Source organism: Lates calcarifer, linkage group LG21, assembly GCF_001640805.2.
Source record: "Lates calcarifer isolate ASB-BC8 linkage group LG21, TLL_Latcal_v3, whole genome shotgun sequence".
Taxonomy (NCBI): Eukaryota; Metazoa; Chordata; class Actinopteri; family Centropomidae; genus Lates; species Lates calcarifer.
In genome coordinates, this window is record NC_066853.1 from 10,528,109 (window position 1) to 10,555,523 (window position 27,415).

The window sequence follows — 27,415 nt, forward strand, 5'->3', positions numbered from 1 at the left end:
ATTTTGGACGCCTTACTATACTATGACATTTTTTGACCATTTTTGATGCCTTATATATATACTATATGAATTTTTTTTGATGATTTTTTATCATGCCTTACTATACTATGTCATTTTTTGACCATTTTTTGACACCTTACTATACTATGACATTTTTTGACCATTTTTGACATCTTGCTATACTATGACATTTTTTAACCATTTTTGACACCTTACTATACTGTGACATTTTTAAAATAATTTTTGATGCCTCACTATACTATGACATTTTTTGATGATTTTTGATGCCTTACTATACTATGACATTTTTTGATGATTTTTGACGCCTTACTATACTATTACAATTTTTTTTATGGTTTTTGACACTTTACTACACTATGGCATTTTTTGATGGTTTTTGACGCCTTAGTATACCATGTCAATAATTATTATATATAAGTATATATAAGTAAAATGATCATTAATTTTGTGTCTATCAACTAATCACTGAAGCAATCACGTACATTACTTTTACATTACCTCTATTAATACAGATTAATTATACATTATTTATATATTGCAGATTACTTCTATTATTACACTCTTCTGATATACTGAACACTGAACAAAAACAATGTCAGTGCTCTGTATTGGACAGTTGATGTAAAGCTGTGCGTGAATTACCTGGGGGCCTCTGTCCTGGTTTCAAAGAACTTCTTCATTGTTTGAAGACTCTCTGTGATCATGGACTACGTCTCTGTGATCGCGGACAATGTCTCTGAGATTATGGACAAAGTCTTGTGATCATGGACAGTGTCTTTGCGATCGTGGACGATGTCTCTGAGATCATCGACGGTGTCTCTGTGATCATTAACAATGTCTCCATGATCGCGGGCAGTGCCGTCAAATCGGTGACCCCCGTCTCCGCCGATTCTATCGCAAGGTCTCTACGAAGCATGGGACAACGTCTCTGATCATGGACAACGTCTCTCTCGTCTTTGACAAGGTCTCTGCGATCACGGACAACGTGTGTGATCGTGGACGATGTCTCCCTCATCCTCAACAATGTCTCTCCGATCCTGGACCATGTCTCTGCGATCGTGGACGATGTCATGGACGTGAAGTAGTGACACCTGGAGAGACAGAGAAACATTCAAAGGAAAAATATTCAACATTACAGCTGAACCACAACATTTAACAAACATTAGAGGCTGTTTCAGAAAATCAACAGTTGACTATCATCACCTCCTGAACAACCAACAACAACAAATATTTGGGAAAAAGTAAAATGATCATTAATTTTGTGTCTATCAACTAATCACTGAAGCAATCACGGACGTTACTTTTACATTACTTCTATTAATACAGTTTAATTATACATTATTTATATATTGCAGATTACTTCTATTATTACACTCTTCTGATATACTGAACACTGAACAAAAACAATGTCCGTGCTCTGTGTTGGACAGTTGATGTAAAGCTGTACGTGAATTACCTGGAGGCCTCTGTCCTGGTCTCAAAGAACTTCTTCATTGTTTGAAGACTCTCTGTGATCGTGGACTACGTCTCTGTGATCGCGGACAATGTCTCTGAGATTATGGACAAAGTCTTGTGATCATGGACAGTGTCTTTGCGATCGTGGACGATGTCTCTGAGATCATCGACAGTGTCTCTGTGATCATTAACAATGTCTCCATGATCGCGGGCAGTGCCGTCAAATCGGTGACCCCCGTCTCCGCCGATTCTATCGCAAGGTCTCTACGAAGCATGGGACAACGTCTCTGATCATGGACAACGTCTCTCTCGTCTTTGACAAGGTCTCTGCGATCACGGACAACGTGTGTGATCGTGGACGATGTCTCCCTCATCCTCAACAATGTCTCTCCGATCCTGGACCATGTCTCTGCGATCGTGGACGATGTCATGGACGTGAAGTAGTGACACCTGGAGAGACAGAGAAACATTCAAAGGAAAAATATTCAACATTACAGCTGAACCACAACATTTAACAAACATTAGAGGCTGTTTCAGAAAATCAACAGTTGACTATCATCACCTCCTGAACAACCAGCAACAACAAATATTTGGGATAAAGTACTATGATTATTAATTTTGTGTCTATCAACTAATCACTGAAGCAATCATGTACGTTACTTTTACATTACTTCTATTAATACAGTTTAATTATACATTATTTATATATTGCAGATTACTTCTATTATTACACTCATCTGATATACTGAACACTGAACAAAAACAATGTCCGTGCTCTGTGTTGGACAGTTGATGTAAAGCTGTACGTGAATTACCTGGAGGCCTCTGTCCTGGTTTCAAAGAACTTCTTCATTGTTTGAAGACTCTCTGTGATCGTGGACTACGTCTCTGTGATCATGGACTACGTCTCTGTGATCGCGGACAATGTCTCTGAGATTATGGACAAAGTCTTGTGATCATGGACAGTGTCTTTGCGACCGTGGACGATGTCTCTGAGATCATCGACGGTGTCTCTGTGATCATTAACAGTGTCTCCATGATCGCGGGCAGTGCCGTCAAATCGGTGACCCCCGTCTCCGCCGATTCTATCGCAAGGTCTCTACGAAGCATGGGACAACGTCTCTGATCATGGACAACGTCTCTCTCGTCTTTGACAAGATCTCTGCGATCACGGACAACGTGTGTGATCGTGGACGATGTCTCCCTCATCCTCAACAATGTCTCTCCGATCCTGGACCATGTCTCTGCGATCGTGGACGATGTCATGGACGTGAAGTAGTGACACCTGGAGAGACAGAGAAACATTCAAAGGAAAAATATTCAACATTACAGCTGACCCACAACATTTAACAAACATTAGAGGCTGTTTCAGAAAATCAACAGTTGACTATCATCACCTCCTGAACAACCAGCAACAACAAATATTTGGGATAAAGTACTATGATCATTAATTTTGTGTCTATCAACTAATCACTGAAGCAATCACGGACGTTACTTTTACATTACTTCTATTAATACAGTTTAATTATACATTATTTATATATTGCAGATTACTTCTATTATTACACTCTTCTGATATACTGAACACTGAACAAAAACAATGTCCGTGCTCTGTGTTGGACAGTTGATGTAAAGCTGTACGTGAATTACCTGGAGGCCTCTGTCCTGGTCTCAAAGAACTTCTTCATTGTTTGAAGACTCTCTGTGATCATGGACTACGTCTCTGTGATCGCGGACAATGTCTCTGAGATTATGGACAAAGTCTTGTGATCATGGACAGTGTCTTTGCGATCGTGGACGATGTCTCTGAGATCATCGACAGTGTCTCTGTGATCATTAACAATGTCTCCATGATCGCGGGCAGTGCCGTCAAATCGGTGACCCCCGTCTCCGCCGATTCTATCGCAAGGTCTCTACGAAGCATGGGACAACGTCTCTGATCATGGACAACGTCTCTCTCGTCTTTGACAAGGTCTCTGCGATCACGGACAACGTGTGTGATCGTGGACGATGTCTCCCTCATCCTCAACAATGTCTCTCCGATCCTGGACCATGTCTCTGCGATCGTGGACGATGTCATGGACGTGAAGTAGTGACACCTGGAGAGACAGAGAAACATTCAAAGGAAAAATATTCAACATTACAGCTGAACCACAACATTTAACAAACATTAGAGGCTGTTTCAGAAAATCAACAGTTGACTATCATCACCTCCTGAACAACCAGCAACAACAAATATTTGGGATAAAGTACTATGATTATTAATTTTGTGTCTATCAACTAATCACTGAAGCAATCATGTACGTTACTTTTACATTACTTCTATTAATACAGTTTAATTATACATTATTTATATATTGCAGATTACTTCTATTATTACACTCATCTGATATACTGAACACTGAACAAAAACAATGTCCGTGCTCTGTGTTGGACAGTTGATGTAAAGCTGTACGTGAATTACCTGGAGGCCTCTGTCCTGGTTTCAAAGAACTTCTTCATTGTTTGAAGACTCTCTGTGATCGTGGACTACGTCTCTGTGATCATGGACTACGTCTCTGTGATCGTGGACAATGTCTCTGAGATTATGGACAAAGTCTTGTGATCATAGACAGTGTCTTTGCGATCGTGGACGATGTCTCTGAGATCATCGACGGTGTCTCTGTGATCATTAACAATGTCTCCATGATCGCGGGCAGTGCCGTCAAATCGGTGACCCCCGTCTCCGCCGATTCTATCGCAAGGTCTCTACGAAGCATGGGACAACGTCTCTGATCATGGACAACGTCTCTCTCGTCTTTGACAAGGTCTCTGCGATCACGGACAACGTGTGTGATCGTGGACGATGTCTCCCTCATCCTCAACAATGTCTCTCCGATCCTGGACCATGTCTCTGCGATCGTGGACGATGTCATGGACGTGAAGTAGTGACACCTGGAGAGACAGAGAAACATTCAAAGGAAAAATATTCAACATTACAGCTGAACCACAACATTTAACAAACATTAGAGGCTGTTTCAGAAAATCAACAGTTGACTATCATCACCTCCTGAAGAACCAACAACAACAAATATTTGGGATAAAGTACTATGATTATTAATTGCGTGTCTATCAACTAATCACTGAAACAACGGTGTAAGTTACCGTGAACTGCACAATAATAATAAACACTGTCAGTTAAGTAAATCTTTGAATGCGGGATTTTAACTTGTGTTGTTTATTATACTTCAGTAAAAAGTCTGAGTATTTCTTCCACCACAGTCACATACAGAATCATTATTTCACATTTCAGCCTCCTCCTTATTAACACATATTTAAAATGTCTTTGTTCAGTGTTGTTTTTGTTTAATGACTAACAACCAAATTTACAAAGGTCTTAACAGCAGCTTATGTTAGAAATTTGAAGTAAATAAGGTCGTTATTTACTGTAGAGATACATTTAAAATCACACTCTGACCAACAGTTAAAATTAACACACTTATGAGCAACTCACTCCAATACTGTAGATTTGATATTGTTTTGTACAGTGTGGTCTAGTGTGTCTAGCACATAGACGAGATTAAGAATTTATGATCATGTACAATTAAACTTAAGATATTTTTCAGTCCCACTTAAACTGATCCTTGACAGTAACAATAACATTTGACATTTTTATGCCTTACTATAGCAAGACATTTTTGATGCTTCACTATACTGTGGCATTCCTTGACATTTTTGATGTCTAACTATAACGTGACATTTTTCCTTCTATATTGAGTTACTATTACTTCTGCATTGCCTTTATATGACAGACTACATTTACTGTTACCGCTAATATTAGTTTACTTTTACCACTGCACATTACTTTTCTTATTAAATATTACTTCAAAATTTACAGATAACTTCCAAACTACATCTAGTACCAGATTACTTTGACTTTTACATCTTACTTCTGATATTGCTAATTACTTTTACACTACTTCTATTGTAATCTATTAATACAGATTACCTATACATTATTTTTTTATTGCAGATTGCTTCTATCATTACACTTATCTGATATACCGAATACTGAATATAAACAATGTCAATGCTCTGTGTTTGACAGTTGATGTAAAGCTGTTTGTGAATTACCTGGAGGCCTCTGTCCTGGTCTCAAAGAACTTCTTCATTGTATGAAGACTCTCTGTGATCATGAACTACGTCTCTGTGATCGCAGACAATGTCTCTGAGATTATAGACAAAGTCTCTGCGATCATGGACAATGTCTTTGTGATTGTGGACGATGTCTCTGAGATCATAGACGGTGTCTCTGTGATCATCGACAATGTCCCTGATCGCGGGCAATGCCGTCAAATCGGTGACCCCCGTCTCCGCCGATTCTATCGCAAGGTCTCTACGAAGCATGGACAATGTCTCTGATCATGGACAACGTCTCTCTCGTCTTTGACAAGGTCTCTGTGATCACAGACAATGTCTCTGATCGAGGACTATGTCTCCCTCATCCTCAACAATGTCTCTCCGATCATGGACCATGTCTCTATGATCGTGGACGACGTCTTGGCGATCGTGGACTACGTGGTGAAACATGGAGGAAATCAAAGAGAAACATACAAAAGAAAATGAGCAACACACTACTACCTATTCCTCATCAACACAGATAAATATTCAACATTACAGCTGAACCACAGTATTTAACAAACATTAGAGGGTTGTTTCAAAAAATCAACAGTTGACTATCACCTCCTGAAGAACCAACAACAACAAATATTTGGGATAAAGCACTATGATTATTAATTGCGTGTCTATCAACTAATCACTGAAACAACGGTGTAAGTTACAGTGAACTGCACAACAATAATAAACACTGTCAGTTAAGTAAATCTTTGTATGCGGGATTTTAACTTGTGTTGTTTATTATACTTCAGTAAAAAGTCTGAGTATTTCTTCCACCACAGTCACATACAGAATCATTATTTCACATTTAAGCCTCCTCCTTATTAACACATATTTAAAATGTCTTTGTTCAGTGTTGTTTTCGTTTAATGACTAACAACCAAATTTACAAAGGTCTTAACAGCAGCTTATGTTAGAAATTTGAAGTAAATAAGGTCGTTATTTACTGTAGAGATACATTTAAAATCACACTCTGACCAAGTTTTAGATAACTTTTACCATTCCATTTTACTTTTCTTAGTAGGGCCCGAGCGGAAAGCGTGCGAAGGCCCTATTGGAATTGCGCTGATTCTTATTATCATCATCGTCCGAAATCAATCGACTTTTAGAGGGCCTAAATTTAAAGGGTTTTAAGTTGCTCTATAGCGCTTCCCGGGAACAGTCAAAAGTAATCCCCCGTTGTGCTTAGTTTGTCGTAGGTGGACAAAATTCGGACCACATAGTCACGGAAACACAAGCCCACTCTTACCCACGCGATAAAAGCGACTGAAATGGAAATCAGGTCAAAAGAAGTCGTCATTAATAGAGAAGGCTAATGCTAACGCTCGTCGCTAACACACATGCTAACACTAGCCGCTAGCTAGCTCGTTCCTTAGCCTCACCTTCGTGCCTCAGTTGTGTTCGCCAAAAAACTGCTTCAACGCCTGTTTCCGGACTTATTCGGTAATTAAGTTTTCTCACAGTACTAACAAACCGAGGCAATTGCTCAAACGTTGCTTTTGTACTGTTTCCGGTTTCGTTTCTCCGCCTCTCTGCGCTCCTCCCAGAAGATCCTGGCCAATGAGAACTCACGCAAGCCAACAATTGCAGAAAAAACGCCAATTGGCCAGCTGAGTCTGTTCTGCCTAGCAACCACCAGCGTCCGTCCCCCATCAAGCCACTGGGTGACAGAGGTTGGAACTGTTCAGTTCAAAGAAGGTGATTTCTCTTAACTCTAACGTGTTTGTTGTGGGTATTAGGCTTCAAATTTTAGTGATTTTCTTTAAAAAAATCAAGCTATAGCATTCAGTTTGTTCAACACTACAAAGCAAAATCCAATGTGTGATGGAGACATGAAATTCTATTCATATTTTATTACAATATTAGAATTTGTACATATTGTCCTCTCCATCTGCATTTCATTTATAAATTTATTACATAAATATACTCCAAAAAGTAGAATAACAAAAGACAAATGTAATATAAAACAAACAAATTAAGAAAAAATAAAGAAAAAGTAATACCTGACTCTGGGACAGAAGCTCAAGGAATGTTTTTTGTTTTTTTTTTTAAACAAAGGTCACACAACAGGGCAGAGTCAACTAATTTTTTTTTTTTTTTCACTGGTACTTGGAGCAAAGAAACAATAAGCAAGAGAATCAAGTTCATTCACTGATTCTGATCATTACTCTTGGCTTTGATAAGTTATTCCAAAACAATATTCCTCATGTCAATACGAAACAATACTCACACTTTGAAAAGGAAAATTTAGAATAATTAAGTTTGTCATTGTTGGCTTTGGTTATAAGACAGGAAACATTAAGGTTAGCAAACATCCAACATGTGAGTTGCCTTGAGGACATCAATATAACCAACCAAAATAATAATAATATATCTCTTCTCAATATATCTTCCCCAACAGTTGAGTAGCTACATATTTTCATTGCCCATAAATAACCTTATGATCACTACATTGATCTGCAATCTGAGTAACCTTCACAAAACACATGCAAAAATAAGTACACTGCATGGCCTCTGATGCGACCCTTCCCTTGGATACTCATATCATGCAAAACAAGGGTCTTGTCTTATCAAAGTCCTGATCATCTCTTACCACATCAGCTCTCACATGTGACCTGTTGATGGTTCTGTCATGATACAGCCACGAATGAGATGCACTGGGGAATTCTTCAAATAAAAGTAAGGGACTTCTCTCTCATTAAAAAAAATAAAAATAAAAAGTTGGATTATTTTAAATGTTGATATGGCAATTAGTAAAGGGAAGTTTCTTATGTGAGTTAAGAGTGACTGATGTTGAACAGAGCTGCTAACATCCATGCTGTCAGGCAGCTGAGATAAACATGCAGACGCTGATAAAACAAAATTTAAATGAAACAACAAAACAGCAACTGATACATTAAACAATCATCCATACATTAATATCAAGCAGTGTTGTAGGAAGCAGTTAAATAAAACCAGGAACACATACAGTAAAAGATGAAAAACAGTAGAAAAAATGTTTATGAGTGTAAAATAGAAAATTAAATTATGACAGTACATATGCATCGTTGACTGATAAGGATAATAAAAATAAACACTTGCGCCAGAAAAGCGTGCTTGTAAAAAAAATCTGTGCAGGTCACCAGTTACTTAGATGTAAACCTCATATAGACCTCATGTAATATAAAATAAAACAACAACCCTGTGATCATGTGGCTAAATAAAGTTGAGATACGTGAACTAACCCTCAAACTAGACATCAATAAATTCAAACAAACACCAAACCTGTCCATTTCTTTAGTTATTTTATACTTTTGACAGAACAGAAAACAGTGGAGTGAAGGAGGGTTGAGTGTTTTGCAGCGGTGGAGCCATTAATGTCCGAGATCTCTGGAGAGGATAAAGGGAGTTGTTAAGCTGCAAACGTCAGATCATCTTACCACCTCCTCGCAGGTCCCTGATCATGTGTAACGTGCTGCTGATGAGGTTGAGCAGTGGTTGGGTGGACACGTAGGGATGTCATTGTTCTAGAGAAGGAATAAAGATTTCCTGTGTGTGTGTGTGTGTGTGTGTTTTAAATCCCAGTGAAAGAGAGACATGTACACAGTGTGACTGGTGTCCTGTGTTAATAGGCGTCTTTCTGAGTGTGCATTTGATCCTGGATCCTTTGCAGCATCTCCTGCATCCGCCGCAACTGTGAGGAGAGATGAGACGAGTATTAGCACTGCGAATTATGGCGGTGTGAAGTCTAAACAGGCTTATGCAGCCTTATATGCAAGCTCATTATTTACACATGACTGCACGGACAACAAATCAATAACGCTCTGGAGATTAATCTGTTCTCTCAAGATCACGTGACCTGTCAGACTGCAGGAAAACACTGGTTCTTTTTCGCTCACACTACAGAATATTTAATATTACAAAAGTAGCATTTTAAGATATTAAAATACACTCAGATCAGTCAGCTGGTTATTTATTTTATCTGTTAACAAATTAAACTCATATAATCATTTTATTTTGTTTAAATGATTCATAATGTAATGATTTTATGATCTTTAGATTTGCTGTTTAGGTGCTAGAGCACCCATTTCCACATTATAGAGATGGTATCATGTTATAGTAACACTGTCATGTTCAACCATTTTAAAGTTGGTTACGCAAAAAATAATAAAAAGAAACTGAGGACAAATGATCTCTTTATTTGACAAAATAAATGGATTTAGTGTGGAAGAGGGTAAGAACTTGAAATGAAAGAGCACTAATACTATGTACAATGACGCCTGCTAGGTTCATGTTCATTTACTTTGGAAAAAAATCAGCAACTGGGCTCATGTGAAGAATTTAAATAAAATAAATAATATTTCAACTAATAGTGTTTCCTCTAAGAATATTCCTTCTAATCAGTGCCTACTCTTTTGGTTTTTCGTGACAATGAAACACTTTATGTCATATTTCATACTATTTTTGTTTAGCCCTTGAATATATTTAAATTAATTTTGAATTCTAACCTTTAGAATTGGCACGTGCCATGGAACAAGTTTTATTAACCCAGGGGTAAAAGCAGTGCTGACTCTTTCAAATGTGGGATTATGAAACATTGCTTGATCTGGGGCTATAAAAAACTGGACAAAAGTTGCAAAACCTGGCAATTTTAACTTCTGCTGGCTCCTGCTTCGTGGGTAAAGATCTCGTTTTATGGTGAGTATAAAGCATCATTTTCAACATATTCAGGGATTCCAATATCAGCCTTGCTCAACATGGTTACCTGGATGTAACCGTGCAGAGCCACTAGAGAGCAGAGCACATACTATACCCACAGTTCAAAGGTCCAGTAGAGTAGAGATTTGAATGTATAATATCACCGATTCATGTTTTTGAGGCTACTCATTGTCAGCTTCAGAAAACATGACCTGAGTGTGCTACATACAAAGACTGTGCTAAAACAAAATCTGTGAGCTGGAGGCACTCAGAGAGCTTCATCTCGTATCTGATCTGAGGGTGTCTCTGGGTCGGACTGAGGGTCTGAGTGCTCATGGTGGACAGAGCTGTGTTCAGACTTGTGGTCGTGATCGTGGTGGTGCTGATGTGACTCAGGTTCATGGTCTGCGTGCCGTACCTCCTCATCTTTCTCTCGGATGAGCTTTTCTGTCTCGCTGTCGGCCACTCCTGGCACCACAGGGATGGGGAAGTCTGTGCCACTCTCCCTGGTTAGTTTACTACAGAGAAATAAACATTGTAGAGACGTTAGACACTTTATATTCACAGCTGGTTTTTGGAAGGGTTCAAGTCAAATCACAAGTGAGCCTTAAATGCTAAGTGGAGCTAGTTCTGTTACTAGCTAAGTGTAGTCGCTTAGTGTTTGACTGCCTGTCACTTGGCTATTAAAAACATTTCCTGTGAAAGACACTGAACACAGAAAAAGACCAATTTTCCCCAAACTGCCATAAGTTCCTGGTAGCAGATAAACTGTACTGTAGTGCATTTATTTAGAGAATGGTAATACAATACTGCCCAGGAATTAGTGCTTCAGTGTTTAGGTGAAGACCAGAGCTGTGCCTGATTTTCAAGGCTGCACACACAACACATAAGGTAATTTAAATCTGCACTGGGCAGCTGCTGAGTTAATAATTGTACGTGTCTGTGAGGATAAATATTGTATAAACCGTAACCCACTGAATACATGGAAAAAAATTCCAAGGATAACAAATAATAAATTGTATCTTTAAGGATATAAAACATGTTGTTTGATTAAATTCACTAGATTCTCTACAAAATATATTTATTTAAATGTCTGTAATGTCTCTATCCTTATCTTGATGTATTTCAATGTGGTTTCTTGCAGGTAGTGGGTGGTGGTGATAGTTGCTTTCCAAGAGCTTCAGACATTGTTGTGTGTTTACAATAGAGGTTAGAATATGGCGCCCTTTGAGCAGCGCTACAGCCTCAGGACAGTATCAGAAAGTGCCAAGATGGGCTGGCAGGGCTGGGATTAGCATGCTAACTTCAGTGGAATAAAAGAAGAAGCAAAACATTGTTGCTTTCCACCACTGGAGACAGCTCCTGGTGAGCAGGGGAATGAGACTGAACTCATGTTTCTTCTAGGGTGGAAGTAAGCGGCTGTTGATGCTAACGTTGGCTATGTCGTAATAGCAAAACTTACAAATAGCTCCTTTAAATCTGTATGTGAAAATAATGAGAGTGTAGTTCTGTGTTTCTGTGTGTGTCCCGTGCAAGCATACTTGCGGTTACGTTCCTTCACGACCATGCGGGTCATGCTCTGGATGCACTGGGCTCTGTAGTTCTCGTAGTGAGTCTCACGGGTCACGTCTTTGAGATCTTGCATATGAGTGCGAACGAGCATGTTCCTCAGCTTCACAAAATCACAGTGTGCTGAATTCTCCACTGTGAAACACAGTGTGAAGATGAACTTCAACATGTTTTAGCGTTGTTCAAAAATATGTCATGCAAGTCATGCAGGCAACTATGAGTTAAAATGTTAAAAGGACAAAGGATCCATGTATGCAGTGTCTCTAAAGGCTTGAGATGTTACAAATGACCATGATGATTTTTTTACATTCTGCTGCAAACATCAACTTGAGATGGACTTGGAGAATGGGTCTACCTTCTACGATGCCCCACGGGTACAGACGGCCCCTCACTCTCTTCCCTTTGGCCTCCACCACCGTGTTGCTGCCAATTACTGCAAAGGGAATGCTTTCCTTTGTGGGGAGAACAGAAAGGGCCATAGAATTAAAAAGGTGTTTCAAAAATATCTGGCAGTGGATGGTGTAGATGAGTCAGTTGGTAAGGATGGATGAGTGCAGTATTGAGTGGTGCAATGCAGATGTGCTATCTCTACACATTTGACTCTTTTTTAGTCCTGTTCTCTCCAACATCTGTCTTTCTCTTCCTAATCTGTACTTAATTCAGACTTTCTTAACCCCAACTCATAAACACTGACTTGCTTCATTTTCTGTCTTCTATCTTTTATTTTTTAACACAGTGCTTTTATTAGAGGCTAAGGACAGAGGCAAAGTGAGTCCTTGGTGCCTGTTTATGATGAGTCAGAAATGGACTAACAAGGTCATGCATTATATGGTCTGTATATTCATTTTAACGTCATTACACTACATAATTGGATCATCTTCTTTGATGTGATCCATTTGAACATCCAATTTACATGTGTTTTCAGCTGATGCTGTGTGTTTCTCCTCTCTACATCGCAGGAGTTTAGATACAAAAACTTCGGTTAACATTTGGTTTTTACTCTAAACCATGTACAGGTCAACAAAGCCACCTCACAGCCCCGGCTCTCACCTTCAGCTCGAGGTCCTGCTGCTTGAATTCCTCGTCTTCGTCGGAGTCGCAGTCAGGGAACTGGTATATCTTGATACCGTACTGCTCGATCTCCTCTCTGATCTGCAGAGAAACATTTGTAGGTAGGAGAAAGTAGAGACTGAAAACGTGTGTTTCTAATGTAAAAGTGTGGATAATACTGTCAGGGATGATACATGTTGACTGAGTATTTTTTTTCACATCTCTGCTATGTTTCACAGTTTATTGATTGAGATCTGTCTTGCCTTGATTTTCTTTTTCTTGACTTCAGTCGGGGTGAGTGTGTCAGCTTTGGCCAAAACAGGGACAATGTTAACCTTCTCATGCAGAGCTTTCATGAATTCCACATCCAAAGGCCGAAGGCTGAAAGAGACACAACACACACAATGAAACACAATACTCTCTCTGGGTTTAGTGCTAATGGACACGTTTGTAACCTGATTTTTTTTTTTACTAACTGTGAATTCATTTAGACCTGATTTGTAATTGTGTGTTGGCAGCGTGAAGACACTGATTAAGTCTCCTGCAAGGTGGATAATGATCGATAAGTGGTGGCAGAGGATTGCTCTCTTAGTGACCTCTGTGTGGTATCTGACGAGTAATGACTGAAGCTCACCAACAGAGGGAGCAGTCTTTCCATCGCAGTGACTTTTGAAAAATGCACTGCAGCATTACTTGCAGGTTTATGGTGTATTAGTTCCTTAATGAGCACAGTAATGTGGAACGGTGCATGTGCACAAATGCACTGAAAAGAACCACATCAGCACTCAGCACAAACAACTGATTAGACTGAACGCACTGCACCAGATGTAAATTCACCTGAAGGCAGTGGAGAACTGCTTTAACTGTAGGCGAGAGCCTGCTGCATTAACAATTGATGGGGCTGAATGCCTTGCAAGTAAATACTAGATATTTGCAATTACTCATGTGGCTGTGTGTGCTCAGAACAAAGGCTGTGAGTAAACATGTAAGCTGTTGTAATGTGTGTTTTTTGGGGAAGGTGAAGGTAATGGTAACATTAGCTTCCTCTGCTGATTAAGGGGTTAATTTTCCCTATTAAAAGAGAGGGAGGGCTAAGCACTGCAGCTTTGTCATACCCATGGCCGAAGGGTGAGATGAAATAGAGGCAGCAGTGTACGCGGTTGTCCTGGATGTTCTTGCGGTTGAGGCCGCTCTCGTCCCTGAAGTACTGCTCGAACTGCTGGTCGATGTAGTCAGCCACTGACTTCCAGCTACAGCAGAAACACACACAGGGACATTCAGTCTCTGAGGCAACAGCTGCACCATTGCACATGACTTTTTAACCACCACAGCAGAGCTCAAATTAGGTTATCCAGCTGTACTATGTAAAGAGACCGAGGCCATCTTATTTTCATTAAAGACATTTGACAAGTACCATTCAGTGTTGTTTACAGCATCTCCAAACCCAGGGGTGTCCACAATGGTGAGCTTCAGTTTGACACCTTTCTCTTCTATATCCACTGTGTGTTTGGTGATTTCTACTGTTTGTGTGATTCGCTCTGGAGGACAGACACAAACAGACCCTTGTTTTTAATATCAGCCACCAAATATTGTAGAACAAATATTTATTGAGCAAAAAAAGGAAAAAATCTATGTCAAAAGCTGTGATTTCCTCACCTTCAGCATTGAGCAGCTTCCTATCTTTGTAAAGATCTGTGAGAAACAGACTGTTGACCAGAGTGGACTTTCCCAGGCCAGACTCCCCTTCAAACAAAGAACAACAAAGACAAAAAAGAGTGAGGTTAAGACTGTGTGATTAGAGATCTCTTCAAAGTCAAAGACTGGGCTTAAGATCAAATGTCTAAGCTAATGTGCAGATGAGGATTTACCTGCCACCATGAGCGTGAAGTCAAAGCCCTTCTTGACTGACTTGCGATGAACCTGGTTTGGCAACGTTGCAAAACCCACGTATTCCTTGTCCTGGTCCTAAAAAAGCAGACACAAAGAAGAAAGAAAGAACACAACGGTTAAGCACATGCTACTGTGTAGATATGACTGTGTAAAAACGCTGTCAACCGCTCAAAAAAAGTTGGTTGTCCCATTCGCATTTGTCAACTTTCTCGCAAGTAGTTTGAGCCTAAATAAAGTCAACAACACAAGAACAAAAAGCAACGCTGCCATCTGAGAGCGTCAAACACAACCACCAGAAAACCAAATCAACCTTTAAATACATAAAGCAACATAGTTTAGACTTAATACAACAGTGCACAAGCTTTGTCACATCCTATGAACTATATCAATCACTTTGAAGATGAACTGTTCACACATTACAACACACAGACAACGTCGCCTTGGAAGCAGAACTAAACCACACAGATCTTGTTTATCCTCTCTTGGTTTCTTGGCCGGACCACCTCATGTTACCTCATTATTGTCGTAAGGGTCAAATCGACCCCAGGGGCTCTTGGGCCTGGAGGAGCTGACAGAGGACGACAAGTCGAACTCCACACTCCTGCTCTGCGGCAAACTGGGGTCCGAACCTGAATCCGACTGCGCCCTACCCGCCACGGGGGGCCGCAAATAAGACGGGGTGTGGGGGCGGTCTTCGCCCTCAGCTTCCCTGTCTGCATCTACATCATGAGGCTCAGGGCCATCATGGTGATGGTGGCGCTTGTGGTCATGGTGCTGGTGGTGGTGGTGGCCATGCCCACCTTCGTGGTGAGGGTGTTGCATAATGTTCTCCACTTCTGAGTCGTCTGAGAGGCTCGAGTGCTGGAGAGACGCGGTAGTTGGAGGGGGTGGATGAGAGGAACAGGTGGGGAAAAAAATTGAGGGAGGACGCAAAGAGAGGTAGAGGAAAGAAGAAAGGTACGGTGTCGATGTGAAAGGAAGGGATGGAGATCCAGGGAGCAGAAAATGCACACTTTTAGAAACGGTCGCAATGTTTTGTGGTGATGGAAAATAATGCTTGGTTTTGAGTTCTATAGAGGAGACGCATAATGAAAAGATATGATATTTCTAATGTTGAATATTCATTGCAGAGTTTAAGCAGAAACCACAGAGTCCAACAAATAAAATTGCTTAACTGACAAAAATTATTTTTTGATTGACTAATAATGAATGAGCCCTTATACTTGAGTATAAATTCAATTGTATATTTCTAGCAGCAGTGAGTATTGTGCAATCACTTTTTCCTACATCAAGGGTTATACATCTCCTGACCACCTCATAAATTTTGCAGTGTTAATGTGGGGCAGAAAAAAAAACCAAAACACTGAACTTTCTCTATGATTGTAATTTAAGGACTATATCAGTCATTAGGTACATAGGTTATTCTCATTCCCAGATTTCTAGGCGTAATACAACACTAAGCTGCCAAAAAGCTAAAATAAAAAATAACATAGAAAAGCTTTTCATGTAAGAAGATACACAGCTGAAGTGTAAGCTACTGTGCACACTCTGGACTCCAGTTACAGCATCTCTCCCAGTCCCACTGACTAAAGTCTCCCTGCTTGTCGAGTACAAACATAAATAATGCAGTGACCCTAAGAAAGCAATGAGGCCATTTAAATTCAGCCATGGGGCCCTACTGTGACTCTGCACTTATGTTTATGCACTATGCATTAGCTGAGGGGTAAAAGCAAAGCGGTTTTCTGTGACAGGTCAGATGAAGCACCAAGATACAATGGAAAATAACCGAAAGGCTCAACAAGTAAAGGTAAGTCGAGGTCCTCTAACTGTACAGTATGTTTGCTGTGACCAAATTAATTGAAGACTGTGTAAAATGGAGAGCAAAGGAGTTTTTGGGGATGTCACCAGTACCTGTTCAGCTTCATGGTCCCTGCTGTGATTAGGGGAGGCAGGGCAGGAGTCCTGCTCGTCTGATGAAGAGTGAGCCTCATGGTCACTTTCCTCCATTGCAACTGGGGCAACAGTGCACTCTGCAATCTCCAACCAGAAGGGAGCACGCATGTGGGGAGATTTATGAGGGCAAAGAAAAAGGGTGGGGGGTCATGTCAGGAAGAAAGGGAGAAGAACCCCAAGAATGTCCACCATGAGGAAATTAGAAGTTGGAAACAGTACGACAAGAGGAGTGAATGTGTTCAGGCAAGACAGGTGAAGACAAGAGGGAAAATGAAACAAATATTAAATGATTAAATAAAGGCAAGGTAACCACATACAATATGAAACGACATACCATTTACCACAGGAAATGGTATGATTGCAGAGGAGATAAGACGGCTGCTTGGTTGAGTAACCAGCAAAATGATTGACTGATGCATAATGGCATTTTGAGGGCAGTTGTTTCCACAATCTGTAACGTAATGTAATTGGTCCAACCTGGCGTCCTGCCACCGCAGCTCTGCCTAATGTTATTAGTTCCTCTGATATCGTCCTGGTCAGTGTTTCAGGCACCGCCAAAAAAATTCAGCACCACTCCAGCCAATGTCAGTGCCAGCAGATAAGACTATCTGTCCTGGCTGCGGTTACATAATGCAGAGAGTCATTCAAAGTTTCATTAAAATTTGAACGGCAAAGTAAAACACAGTGAGACATGCTTCTGCCCAAAGAGATTTAATTTATCTCTAAAGCCACTCTGGAGTCAAGAATCACTAACAGTTTTATTCCTTTACATGTTGTCCTCACTGGAAACTACTTAAAGCCTGATGCAAATTTGATGTCCTTCCATCACTTTTCGACCAGAGTTAGGAAGCTTCTCTTGTAAAAAGGTTTTCTATGTCCTGCATCCATGGACTTTAGCTCTAATTATACCGGTACTGAGAGCTTAAGGGCAGAGAAGAAATTGATAGTTTCACAGTTTAGGAAATCAGTGACCTGCTTTTCCTGTCCTACAACCAAAGCACAGAGATCAATGTCCCACATGGTGGATCCTGTGACCTACATAGGAGAGACAGTCGATTGCAAAGCTCTGACAACTTTGGGGCAGAAATGCACAAAAGTTTATCATCTTTGATTTTGGTGCAAAAACTTTCAGCAGTATCAGGTGTAATCTCCTGCCAAACTGACAACCCACGCTATTAAAGAAACAATATTAAAAGAAAGCAAATTCTTCTTCAGAAAAGTGGATCGCAAAAAGTTGCGACACAAACCACGCATGCTCACCGTCCCTCCACATGGGCCTCACCTCATCTCTTGCAGTGACTCACCTGTGGTCCCTTTAACCAGCGCGTAAAGCCTCTTCTTCTTGCCTCTGTGTGAACTGCTCTTCATGCCCACTCCCAGCAGGAAGCAGAGACCAGGGGCTCTGGCTTTTATATGCCTCTGTCCCAGAGGACACAGCGTCCTTCAGCCCCATCGAGCAGCTCGGTGCCCCCTCCGGGGAACTGATCAACAGCATTGACAAGCTGCACGTCACTACTCAAATGCAACACACTGACCCAAACACGAAGTGCAGGCTCCAATCCTGAATCTAATAACACTTACAACTTTGAGCTTTAGAAAAAGAAATACTTTTCACAACCATAATTTTCTTGTTTTGGTGACAGCAGGGTAAAACCTGGGAATATCTGACATTTTATTTGGAGAAGTAATCAAATACTTGTGTGTCATCTGATTAATGGGTTACTCAACTAATCAGTTCAGCTCTAATAAAGACTACAACCTACTGAAACTTTGCTCACTCCAACAGAGCAAATAACATGGTGTAGTAGCACTGTAAAGCCAGGGTAACCTGAGTATCCACCAAACTGTAAGAGAAGCTACTTCAGCTGCTAAACGCCCCACTATAACCACAAATTCTATATTAAACATAACCTGCTATGCTAATGCCTTGACTAATTAAGCTAATAAATGAATTAATTATAAAGTATTTATATGCCAGTGTATTTGTCTTCACATACTACATTAAGCATTAAGGAGATGTTCTCATTCATATGTAAATGTATGCAGTAAGTTACTCCAAAGTTTTAACTATCTACTCTACAGGGCGTTTGTCTTCACAAGACACACACACACACACACACACACACACACACACACACACACACACACACACACACACACACACAGACATAGACACACAGACATGGGCAAACACCACCATGATGACAAAATGTCTGGGATAATTCGAGTTGAACAGCCTCACGAGATATGAAACTCAACATTTCTCCTCCCTCATTTTTACATCAAATTTACATATATTGTATTCTTATGCAGCATGTCTACCCTTTCCATCAAATTCAAAACTCCACCCACTTTCCTGAGCATTCCTGAGCATGACCCCAGCTTTCCTTTAGATCTGGGTCGCAGTTTTCTTCTCTAAGCCGCACACACTATCTGGTTACACTGTCTTTAAATCTGAGTGATGAGGCAGGCATTTCTCTGTGCAGGTAATAGATTTACTTTCCACTAAGTGCACTAAAGCAGCTTTGTAAAGCAAAGGGACAAAGTCAAAACTGGAACACGGTGCAACTTTTTCCTCTCCCACTGAACCAGCCTGGCCATCAATCCATGATGTGATTATCCTTGATATTAAAGTCTCTGGAGGGAAAAACCTAGAGTTATAGCTGAAAAGGCTTTTAGAGGTATGACAGGGCAGGTATTCCGCTGTAACTGGGATCTTTCTTTTTTATATTCCTGCCTGGCTGCACAAGTGGCTAACATAAATGTTCCCTTGATTAGGGCTAACAATTATTTTAATTGCTGATTAATGTACTGAATATTTTTGTCTATAAAATTCTAGATAAGAGTAAAAAACACCCCTTTTCCCCTTCAGCTGTCTTGTTTTGTCTGAGTAACAGTCCAACATCCAGTGATACCAATAAATGTTCTATTGTTTGACTAACTGATAATCAACAAATCACTGCACCTCTACTCTACATTTTATCAGCTTGAGTCAGATGGAATTAAAAAAACAAAAATATAAAGAAGCTGTGATTGTTCTCAGGAGAGAGCAGATGCACAAGACGAACAGAGATTAACGCAGCTCAAGAACAAAAGTGTTTGTTATGGAGAGTAGTTTTATCAATGACATCATGCTTTCCAGCAGGATGGGCCTGTCCAATCAGAGCTGCTCGTTGTTCCTGGCTGTGTGAAGTAGGAAAAGCTTGGGGCACATTTGACATTTGTTTTCAACATTCCCTACTTTAGGAAAAGGGATACGGGAGAATTATTATATTTAAGTGATCTTAGAGGTTCAACAAAGAATTGATTTGATCAGATTTTACTGCGTGTGCTTTTTCCACATGCAACTGTTTCCATCGGTCCTGATTCCGACTCATGAATCCATTTGAGTTTCTGCTGAATTTAATCCCACCGAATTACTCTTTTGCGTCACTCTCTTAACTCCAGTTTTCCAAAGAACTACTGAAGTCCAGGTGGACGTTTGACCAGAAACTAAAGTAATAAAATTAAAGAGCGCTGGATGGACTGATTTGAAAGTGTTAAATGTAGGATGCTTGAATACTGGCAAATATTTCTGTCTGTTCCCTGCCCAACAGTTTTAAAAGTATACTGAGATCAGCAAAAATTCCCTTGAACAAGTCTCACTGGCAGATATTTCTTCCATGTCAGGCTGTTCAAGCTGAATAGCACGACCACTTCCAGACCACAGCCAACAGAAAACCAAAATCAGCCTATCGTGCGTGAAGCAGATAAATCAATATACTCGTGAAAAATATGATTGACTGGACAGAAAAGTTACAACATACTCAATAACAGTTCCCAGCATTATTCCTTAAACAAACAAACAAACAAAAACCTCCAGATAAGTTGATTAAAAATAAAAAAACAAAAAGATAAGTCCAGCTTAGGAAGTTAGTGGTATTGGTTGGCAACAAAAAAGGCCATTTAAGGCAATCTGATCTGTAATTTAAAAATCCTTTATTCAGTCATGGATAAATCAGAAAAAACAAATGCATTTTGCCAACTAATACCACTAACTTCCTTTATTGAGAAAGCTGAAGAATCTTTTTAACTTTACTTTACTTGACTACTTACTATCCTTGAGGAGCACCTGATTATTTAACTTCAACATCACCAGTATTTCTGCTTTTTGACCCAGCACAGCATCCCCGTCCTTTTCCTCTACAAGTTGATTATGAGTTTGGAAACAGCACCCAAACATCCTGACCTCTTAAACAGCGTAACACTGTGGCCTCACACTGTGTGTGATTTACATTAATGTTCCCTCATTCTGCAACATTAATTAGATGACGTGGAAACAATTTTCTATAACTAGAATAAGGCTTAATGGGCTTTGACATCAATTCCACACATTTTCATTAGGCCACCACACACACACACACACACACACACACACACACACACACACACACACACACACACACAGTCTCCCACCGGAATGAGTCCCAGCTGAGACCTGAACCAATTACAATTTCCATAACTGGCCGAAGTGACATTTCAGCTCCTCTTGAGGGTTTGTTCGTCATGAGCTATAGTAACCTTTATCATCGGTGATGCCATGCAGAGTTTGCCCGGTGATGAGACAGAATAAATAAAGAGCAGAGCAGGTGAAACCACAGTGTGGAGACTGGTTCATGTCCAAAGTGGCATGATGACGCAGCTGAGGCCCTGGAGCGAGACACATGACGGGAAATGCCTTGAAAACATGGAGGCTCAGGAACTACTTTGGGACAAATAAGCCTTCATATACAATAGAACGACTTAAGCGCCCTCAGCTTTAAAGACTTCCTCACATTACTGAAAAATTCATTCACAGTTTCTACACTGCCAAATATATGAGGCAGGGGGAAATTAAAACAATGGTATGTGGACAGGAACATTAAGCCTTTGGTAATGAGAGCATATCTTAGTTTGTCAACAGCTGCGTCTTTGGCATTTCCTGCAATACTGATAAAAATGCACTTGTGGTGTGTTGATGCCTCTGAACACACTCCCATGGTGACCTCCAGCTTGTGCCCAATCTAAGATCTCCTCTCTCCAGGAGACGCTGGCTTGGAATGTCCTGTTTGTCATGTGAAGTGAGTAAAATGGGGCTAAAGTAACAATATGACCACAAGTTCATTGCGTGTACAGTAAAGAGCACTGGATCCAATCATTTTAATGAAATCTAATAAGCACTCTCAGGGGAAAATGGCCAGTTGCTGCACAATAACAACAAACAAACGGTGTCCTTTGTGGTCTCTCAGTCAAAGCTTTTCAAGGAGGCCGCTGAAAGAAAAGTAACCTCTTGAGTATGTCAGAGAGGAATATTTTACGATGGGACTACAATCTTTACGGCAAACCCATACAGTCCCTGTGAAACAATTGAAGGACATGAGACCCAATTCAACATAAACAAGTTGTGTGGTTGACTTTGCATTTTTGTTACTGTTGGACTGCGGCAGTGGGTTTGGCTGCCACATCGCTGATAGATGATGATTTGTTGCATGAAACACGGCTCTCGGGGAGGGGAGGGGGACCCACTTCAAATGGTCCCGGTATGACATGGGAAATGCAATCAGATGCTGCCAAATGTCATAAAGAAACTATACGACCATGTTGTTATTGACCTTCTATGATGAAAGCAGATTTCAGCTCCAGAGGAAATGCAGTCGACAGAGTCATTTATAATCCAGCTACAATAATTACTAAGCCATTATTCAATGAATGCTAAATCATTTTTACTTGGCAGACTTCACCCTCGTTGGCAGGAATGCTTACTTAACTGTACGCTGGTAAAGTGTGGGGGATGGTGCGCACAGTAGAGTTGCATTTACCACTCTCTACACACTATGATCTTCTTCTTGAATTTTTAGACGTTTTTTCTATTTCAAGAAAAAAAAGCGTCAACATAAAAATGGCCATTCACTCAAGAGACAACGCTCTGTGTTTATTCCTCTTTAAAAAGTGAATGCTGTGGAATGCACAGGCTGAATACCAGTGAGGTTTCCCCTTGTGGCGAGGCCAGTAGCAGGTGGTGAAGCGAGCCATGTGCGCTCTGTGTGAATGCTGTGGTTGTTTGGATAGTTATAGCGGGGGCTCTGTGTGATGCTGGCTCAGTGCAGAGAGAGAGAGGGAGACCGAAATAGCCCCCCCCCCCCACTTCACCACACACTCCCACAGCTATAGAGCTCATGCAAATTTCCACGTGACCAAAATTCTACATATTCAGGGAAAAATAAAAGACAATTGAGACTCAAGTTTTTGTCTGCTTTATCTGGAAGAGATATTTTAACAAAAAGATGCTAGTACCCTAAAGGTGCATGCATCTTTGCCTCACATGTACCCCTGTGAGTTTAAACAACTGAGCAGCAATGTGCTTCCACTATCAGAGGCAGACACTCACCACACTCCCAATGCATTAAGCTGTCACATCTGATCATTACATGTGCATTTTAACATCTTACAAGCTGATAGCGGGGAAAAGCTCAGAAACTAATCAACTCCACTGTGTTCCACAGTCATGTGGAAAACAGATACACTAAATTCTTTCAGTAGCTTTGCAGAAAATTGTCATTACTTGTGCAAAATCATGTTTGAGCACAAAGCCAGGTCACATGCATTCATGTGAATGGTCTAGCTCCTGTGTGTGTGGCTTCATGGCTGTACATATAATCATGTATGACTACATTGGAAGGTTAGGGAAACATAGAGAGCAGTAAGTAACACACACACACACAATCTTAATCATAGAGTCAGTCCGAAGGAAACAAGCACATACCTCTGTATCACTGTTAGCCTCTGAATTTGCTGCCATATTATCCCCCTCACAACCAGCGGTATTCCTCTAGTTTCACCAGGCAGCAGAAATTAGAGACAGAAAGCAGTGAAAAGGCCTTGGAAAGCTCCTCAGTCTGTCACTTCTTTAGTTTCACAGCACCCCACGTTACATAAGCGCACCTATTTTCCCTGCCTCACCAATCAGATGGCATCCCGATTTTTTCTACACATTCCCTGCGACACTCTGGAAACATCCCTTTTTTTTTTTTTTTTTTTTTTTTTGGAAGAACAGGTACACCTTCGATCTCTGCTGCTCTGCATCTGGAGCATTTCAATAGCTCCACCCTGCTCTCCACTTTCGGCCAGTCATGCAGCTGGTATGCAAATGAGCGGCAGCAGCTCATTGCAGCTCATTGTGTGTGCGCAGAGCCGTCCTGACTTGAGAAGAGGTGCTGCTCTGCAGGGAGCTCGACAACATCTGCCTTGTCGCCTTACTACAAGGTTCTTGTGCCCTCTTTCTTAAAGCCACACATGTGGGACCTCAACGCACAAACAAAATGTTTATCACTAACACACATGTACATGAATGAAGATGGTAGATATGTCTCAGGCGATTAAGAAATACTTTAAATTCACTATGAAGCAATAATAAAGGTGGAGAAACAAAAATCAATCACCTCAGGTGAAACTTCAAAGATATGCGATCTGAGCATCAGATGATGACAACAACTTCTCACAATGGCTGTCACATCCACAGACCTCCCAGCTGGTACTACCAGGGCCAGAGTGGCACAAGAGGAATCTGTGTGTGTGTTTGTGTGTCCACGGTGGCGAGTAGAAATGACTTGTGCCCTACATGCTACAAATAATCTTTTTATCTAACACACACTGTCTCTGTCCTCTCTCTCTCTCTCTTCTCTCTCTCTCTCTGTCTTTCACACACACACACACACACACACACACACACACACACACACACACACACACACTTAAGTGGGCCACAGCACAAAGCTTCTCTGTTAATCTCGATGGATCTCTGTGGTTTGCAAGTCTTATAATACTCATTCATTCTTAAGGAATTAGGATTTTGCGATTAAGTTAGTGCTTTGACTTTTGTACATAAGTGAATGGGCTAAGCTGTATATACTGTGTGACTTGTAAGAAGCCAAGCAGGAGTGAAATAAGGCACGACATGTGTGTGTTCCTGCATTTAACAGATTGTGACAGTCCCAGTGACTTATCATAGCCCGTTTATGGCACAAAGACAGAGATCTAGTTTGAAAAGCTCAGCTTGTGTCGAGGGCTGGGATCTGATCTTCAGCATTTTAGTTTAACATGGGAGAGCAAAAACTGAGGCAGAATTCAGCTGAGAATTCATTTTCTGCCTATGGGAGGAAGAAGTAAACGTAACATGATCCCAATCTTAATAGCTCTCACTGCAAGTGTGCCAACTTATACAACAGTAATAACTACCATAAGTAGTAGACAGAGAGTAACACAAATAGTATCAGGTCAACAGACATGCCAGTCTAAAAAACCACACAGCAGGCAAATCTCACTTAAACCTCCATTTAATGTGACACATGCACAGAACTGAGTGAGAGGAGGCAGGAAAAACATAGCAGGCAGGAGACGTTACTTCCTGTAAGGAAAGATGGTGTTTGGGGAAACGACTTCAGGTCTGCTTTAATCCTCTCTGGCTCGCCCTCATCATGATGAAGGGTGATTATCATGGACTGTCTGAAAGGGCTGACAGTGCCCGAGGGATGGATGGCTTTAGATATACAATCTCAGGCTGCACACACACACACACACACACACACACACACACGCACCAACTTATGTGTTGGCCTGCAGACACACATGTGGTACATGAACACATCACACAGTAGGACACACCAGACATGACAGTACAGTGCTGTCTATGGTGCTGTCAGGATCATATTGCCGGTCCTAATTAAAATGTCTCTTTGTCCCTGTTTACATTGTAAGGTCGTCTGGCTCGAGGCCAGCAGGGCTGGAATGAGCTCCCTGATAAAAGCCACTGCACACAGTCCAGCAGCCAACAAACACTGGTATTCAAAAATGTCCAAAGACCCAGCCAACAAACCACAGAGGAGATCTGATCTACTAAATGCATCTGCACAAAACATGACTTTATGTGTATGGGGCTGTGTAAATGCAGACTTTCATTTACTTATTGCAGGGGATACAGCGTTGCCACTGTCCCCAATGGGAGCAGATAGAGGAGGGAGGGCAGTGCCACCTGCTGCTCACAACTGGAAACAGAGTTTGCTGTAGATGTGCACAGTCCTGTTATGGCCTTTCACACAGCAGACATTTTTGACTGTTTAGTGGCAGGGCAAGCAAGACAAGGTGTTACTAACAACATTAACAACATCTTTGTTCTATTTAAGTGTCCCAGTGAACCATGACAGTGATACAACATGGACATACAGAGTCCTGGAACAGAGACAGCTTAATGGAATCCAGCAATGTTATTATTTACACCTGTGTTTTTCTTGCTGTGACGTGTCGATATGTCTGCTGTGGTGTATTGTTTACTACCTTAACATTTGATCACCAAAGGTCTAGATGCTCAAAAACATGCTGAAATTGAAATCACGTTTTGAATCACAATATCTCATATCAATATATATTACAATATGGAAGTGGGCAAAATCAAATTTAAAATGATCTGACTGATGTGACTAAATGTGATAGAATATGTGTCAACAAGCATTACATGATGCAAAAACTGTAACAGCTCATTTTGTGAGATTTTGATTACAACTTTCCTGGCATCACTTGTTTACATGATCATAATCACAATGCAGTTCCACTCTGCTAAAGCTACTTAGCCAATGTTAGCACTAGCAACTGTTTACTTCCTAGTCTACAAGAAACATTGCGTGTCCGCCATCAACCTTCATTCCTTTAATCATCTGCAGTGGTGGAAAGCAACGCTAATGTTGGCTCTTGTTTTGCTTCTATTTCTTTTCTGTGTTGCACTTTTCTTCTACTGAAGTTAGCATGCTGACCAGCAAGTCCTGGTCCATCGTTTCTCACTTTAGCATCCAGTCTGCCCTCAGTCCAACATGAGAGAATGAAGAAGCAGCACTGAGCAGAGGGAGAATCATAGCCTCTTATCTTGTAAACACAATAATGGTTGAAGCTCTTGGTAAGTAGACAGCTGTTGATGCTAACACTGGCTATGTAGCTGATAGCAAAAACATATATATAGTATCTTTAAAACAAAATCCTGGACATATGTTTCATGTCCAGTGCATTTGACAAGTTGTCATTAATGAATATTTATTGGTTTTGTACTGCAGGTAGATGAATACAGCACACATCAGCTCTGAACTCTTAACCCAAGCAGTCCTGTGACTTTGTCTGCAGCGGGATGATTTTGTGCACATGAACACTCAGGAGGAAGATCCAGGAGAGAAAGAAAACCTGTGTTGTTAGAGGCAGACAGGAAATATGTAGAAAATATGAATTGGATACACACTCTGAGCTGTCTGAGAAACTGGATGAAACATCTAAACAGTACAGTAACTTGCAGTGGACGCTGACGCCCTCTGAAGCAGATATCCACCACCTCTGCAGGAACATAAATATTGTTCCACAATAGTGAGGAATGAGGAGACGCTGGATCTGCTGAACTTACACTTCCTACACTTCCTCCTCCATTCAATTAAGGCTTTTTATCTGACACAGAGAGATTCCTGTTGGAAAGGAGCTAAAGCATTTTCTCACTTTGTTTTTTCCCCCTAAAGAGGTGGCAGGGTGCAACAATGGCTCATGCCGTTCTGGTGAGTTTGGGGGTGGAGGGGTGGTTCCGCTAGACTTATCCAGATTA

At 40.8% G+C, this 27,415-nt stretch overlaps 1 protein-coding gene across 15 annotated transcripts in view; it reads right to left on the bottom strand.

Annotated features, from left to right (window-relative positions):
* septin4b (septin 4b) overlaps positions 1 to 27,415 on the bottom strand; it is a 34,601-nt gene that overhangs the window by 3,444 nt on the left and 3,742 nt on the right. Inside the window, exons 1-17 of one of the 15 annotated variants that reach the window (XM_051065715.1) lie at positions 16,729 to 16,893; positions 15,331 to 15,678; positions 14,796 to 14,892; positions 14,584 to 14,670; positions 14,342 to 14,465; positions 14,043 to 14,177; positions 13,191 to 13,308; positions 12,928 to 13,029; positions 12,233 to 12,329; positions 11,850 to 12,012; positions 10,727 to 10,826; positions 9,051 to 9,304; positions 3,941 to 4,410; positions 3,127 to 3,575; positions 2,292 to 2,761; positions 1,478 to 1,926; positions 664 to 1,112 (exon numbers count right to left, since the gene is read on the bottom strand). In XM_051065715.1, coding sequence (XP_050921672.1) covers positions 9,236 to 9,304; positions 10,727 to 10,826; positions 11,850 to 12,012; positions 12,233 to 12,329; positions 12,928 to 13,029; positions 13,191 to 13,308; positions 14,043 to 14,177; positions 14,342 to 14,465; positions 14,584 to 14,670; positions 14,796 to 14,892; positions 15,331 to 15,678; positions 16,729 to 16,878 — 1,590 coding nt within the window. In that variant the 5' untranslated portion in view covers positions 16,879 to 16,893 and the 3' untranslated portion in view covers positions 664 to 1,112; positions 1,478 to 1,926; positions 2,292 to 2,761; ... (1 more) ...; positions 3,941 to 4,410; positions 9,051 to 9,235. Of the gene's footprint in view, positions 1 to 663; positions 1,113 to 1,477; positions 1,927 to 2,291; positions 2,762 to 3,126; positions 3,576 to 3,940; positions 4,411 to 8,277; positions 9,305 to 10,726; positions 10,827 to 11,849; positions 12,013 to 12,232; positions 12,330 to 12,927; positions 13,030 to 13,190; positions 13,309 to 14,042; positions 14,178 to 14,341; positions 14,466 to 14,583; positions 14,671 to 14,795; positions 14,893 to 15,330; positions 15,679 to 16,728; positions 16,894 to 23,551; positions 23,977 to 27,415 lie in introns of those variants that run through there. The other 14 variants (XM_051065701.1, XM_051065714.1, XM_051065706.1 and 11 more) reach the window with 14 other exon arrangements.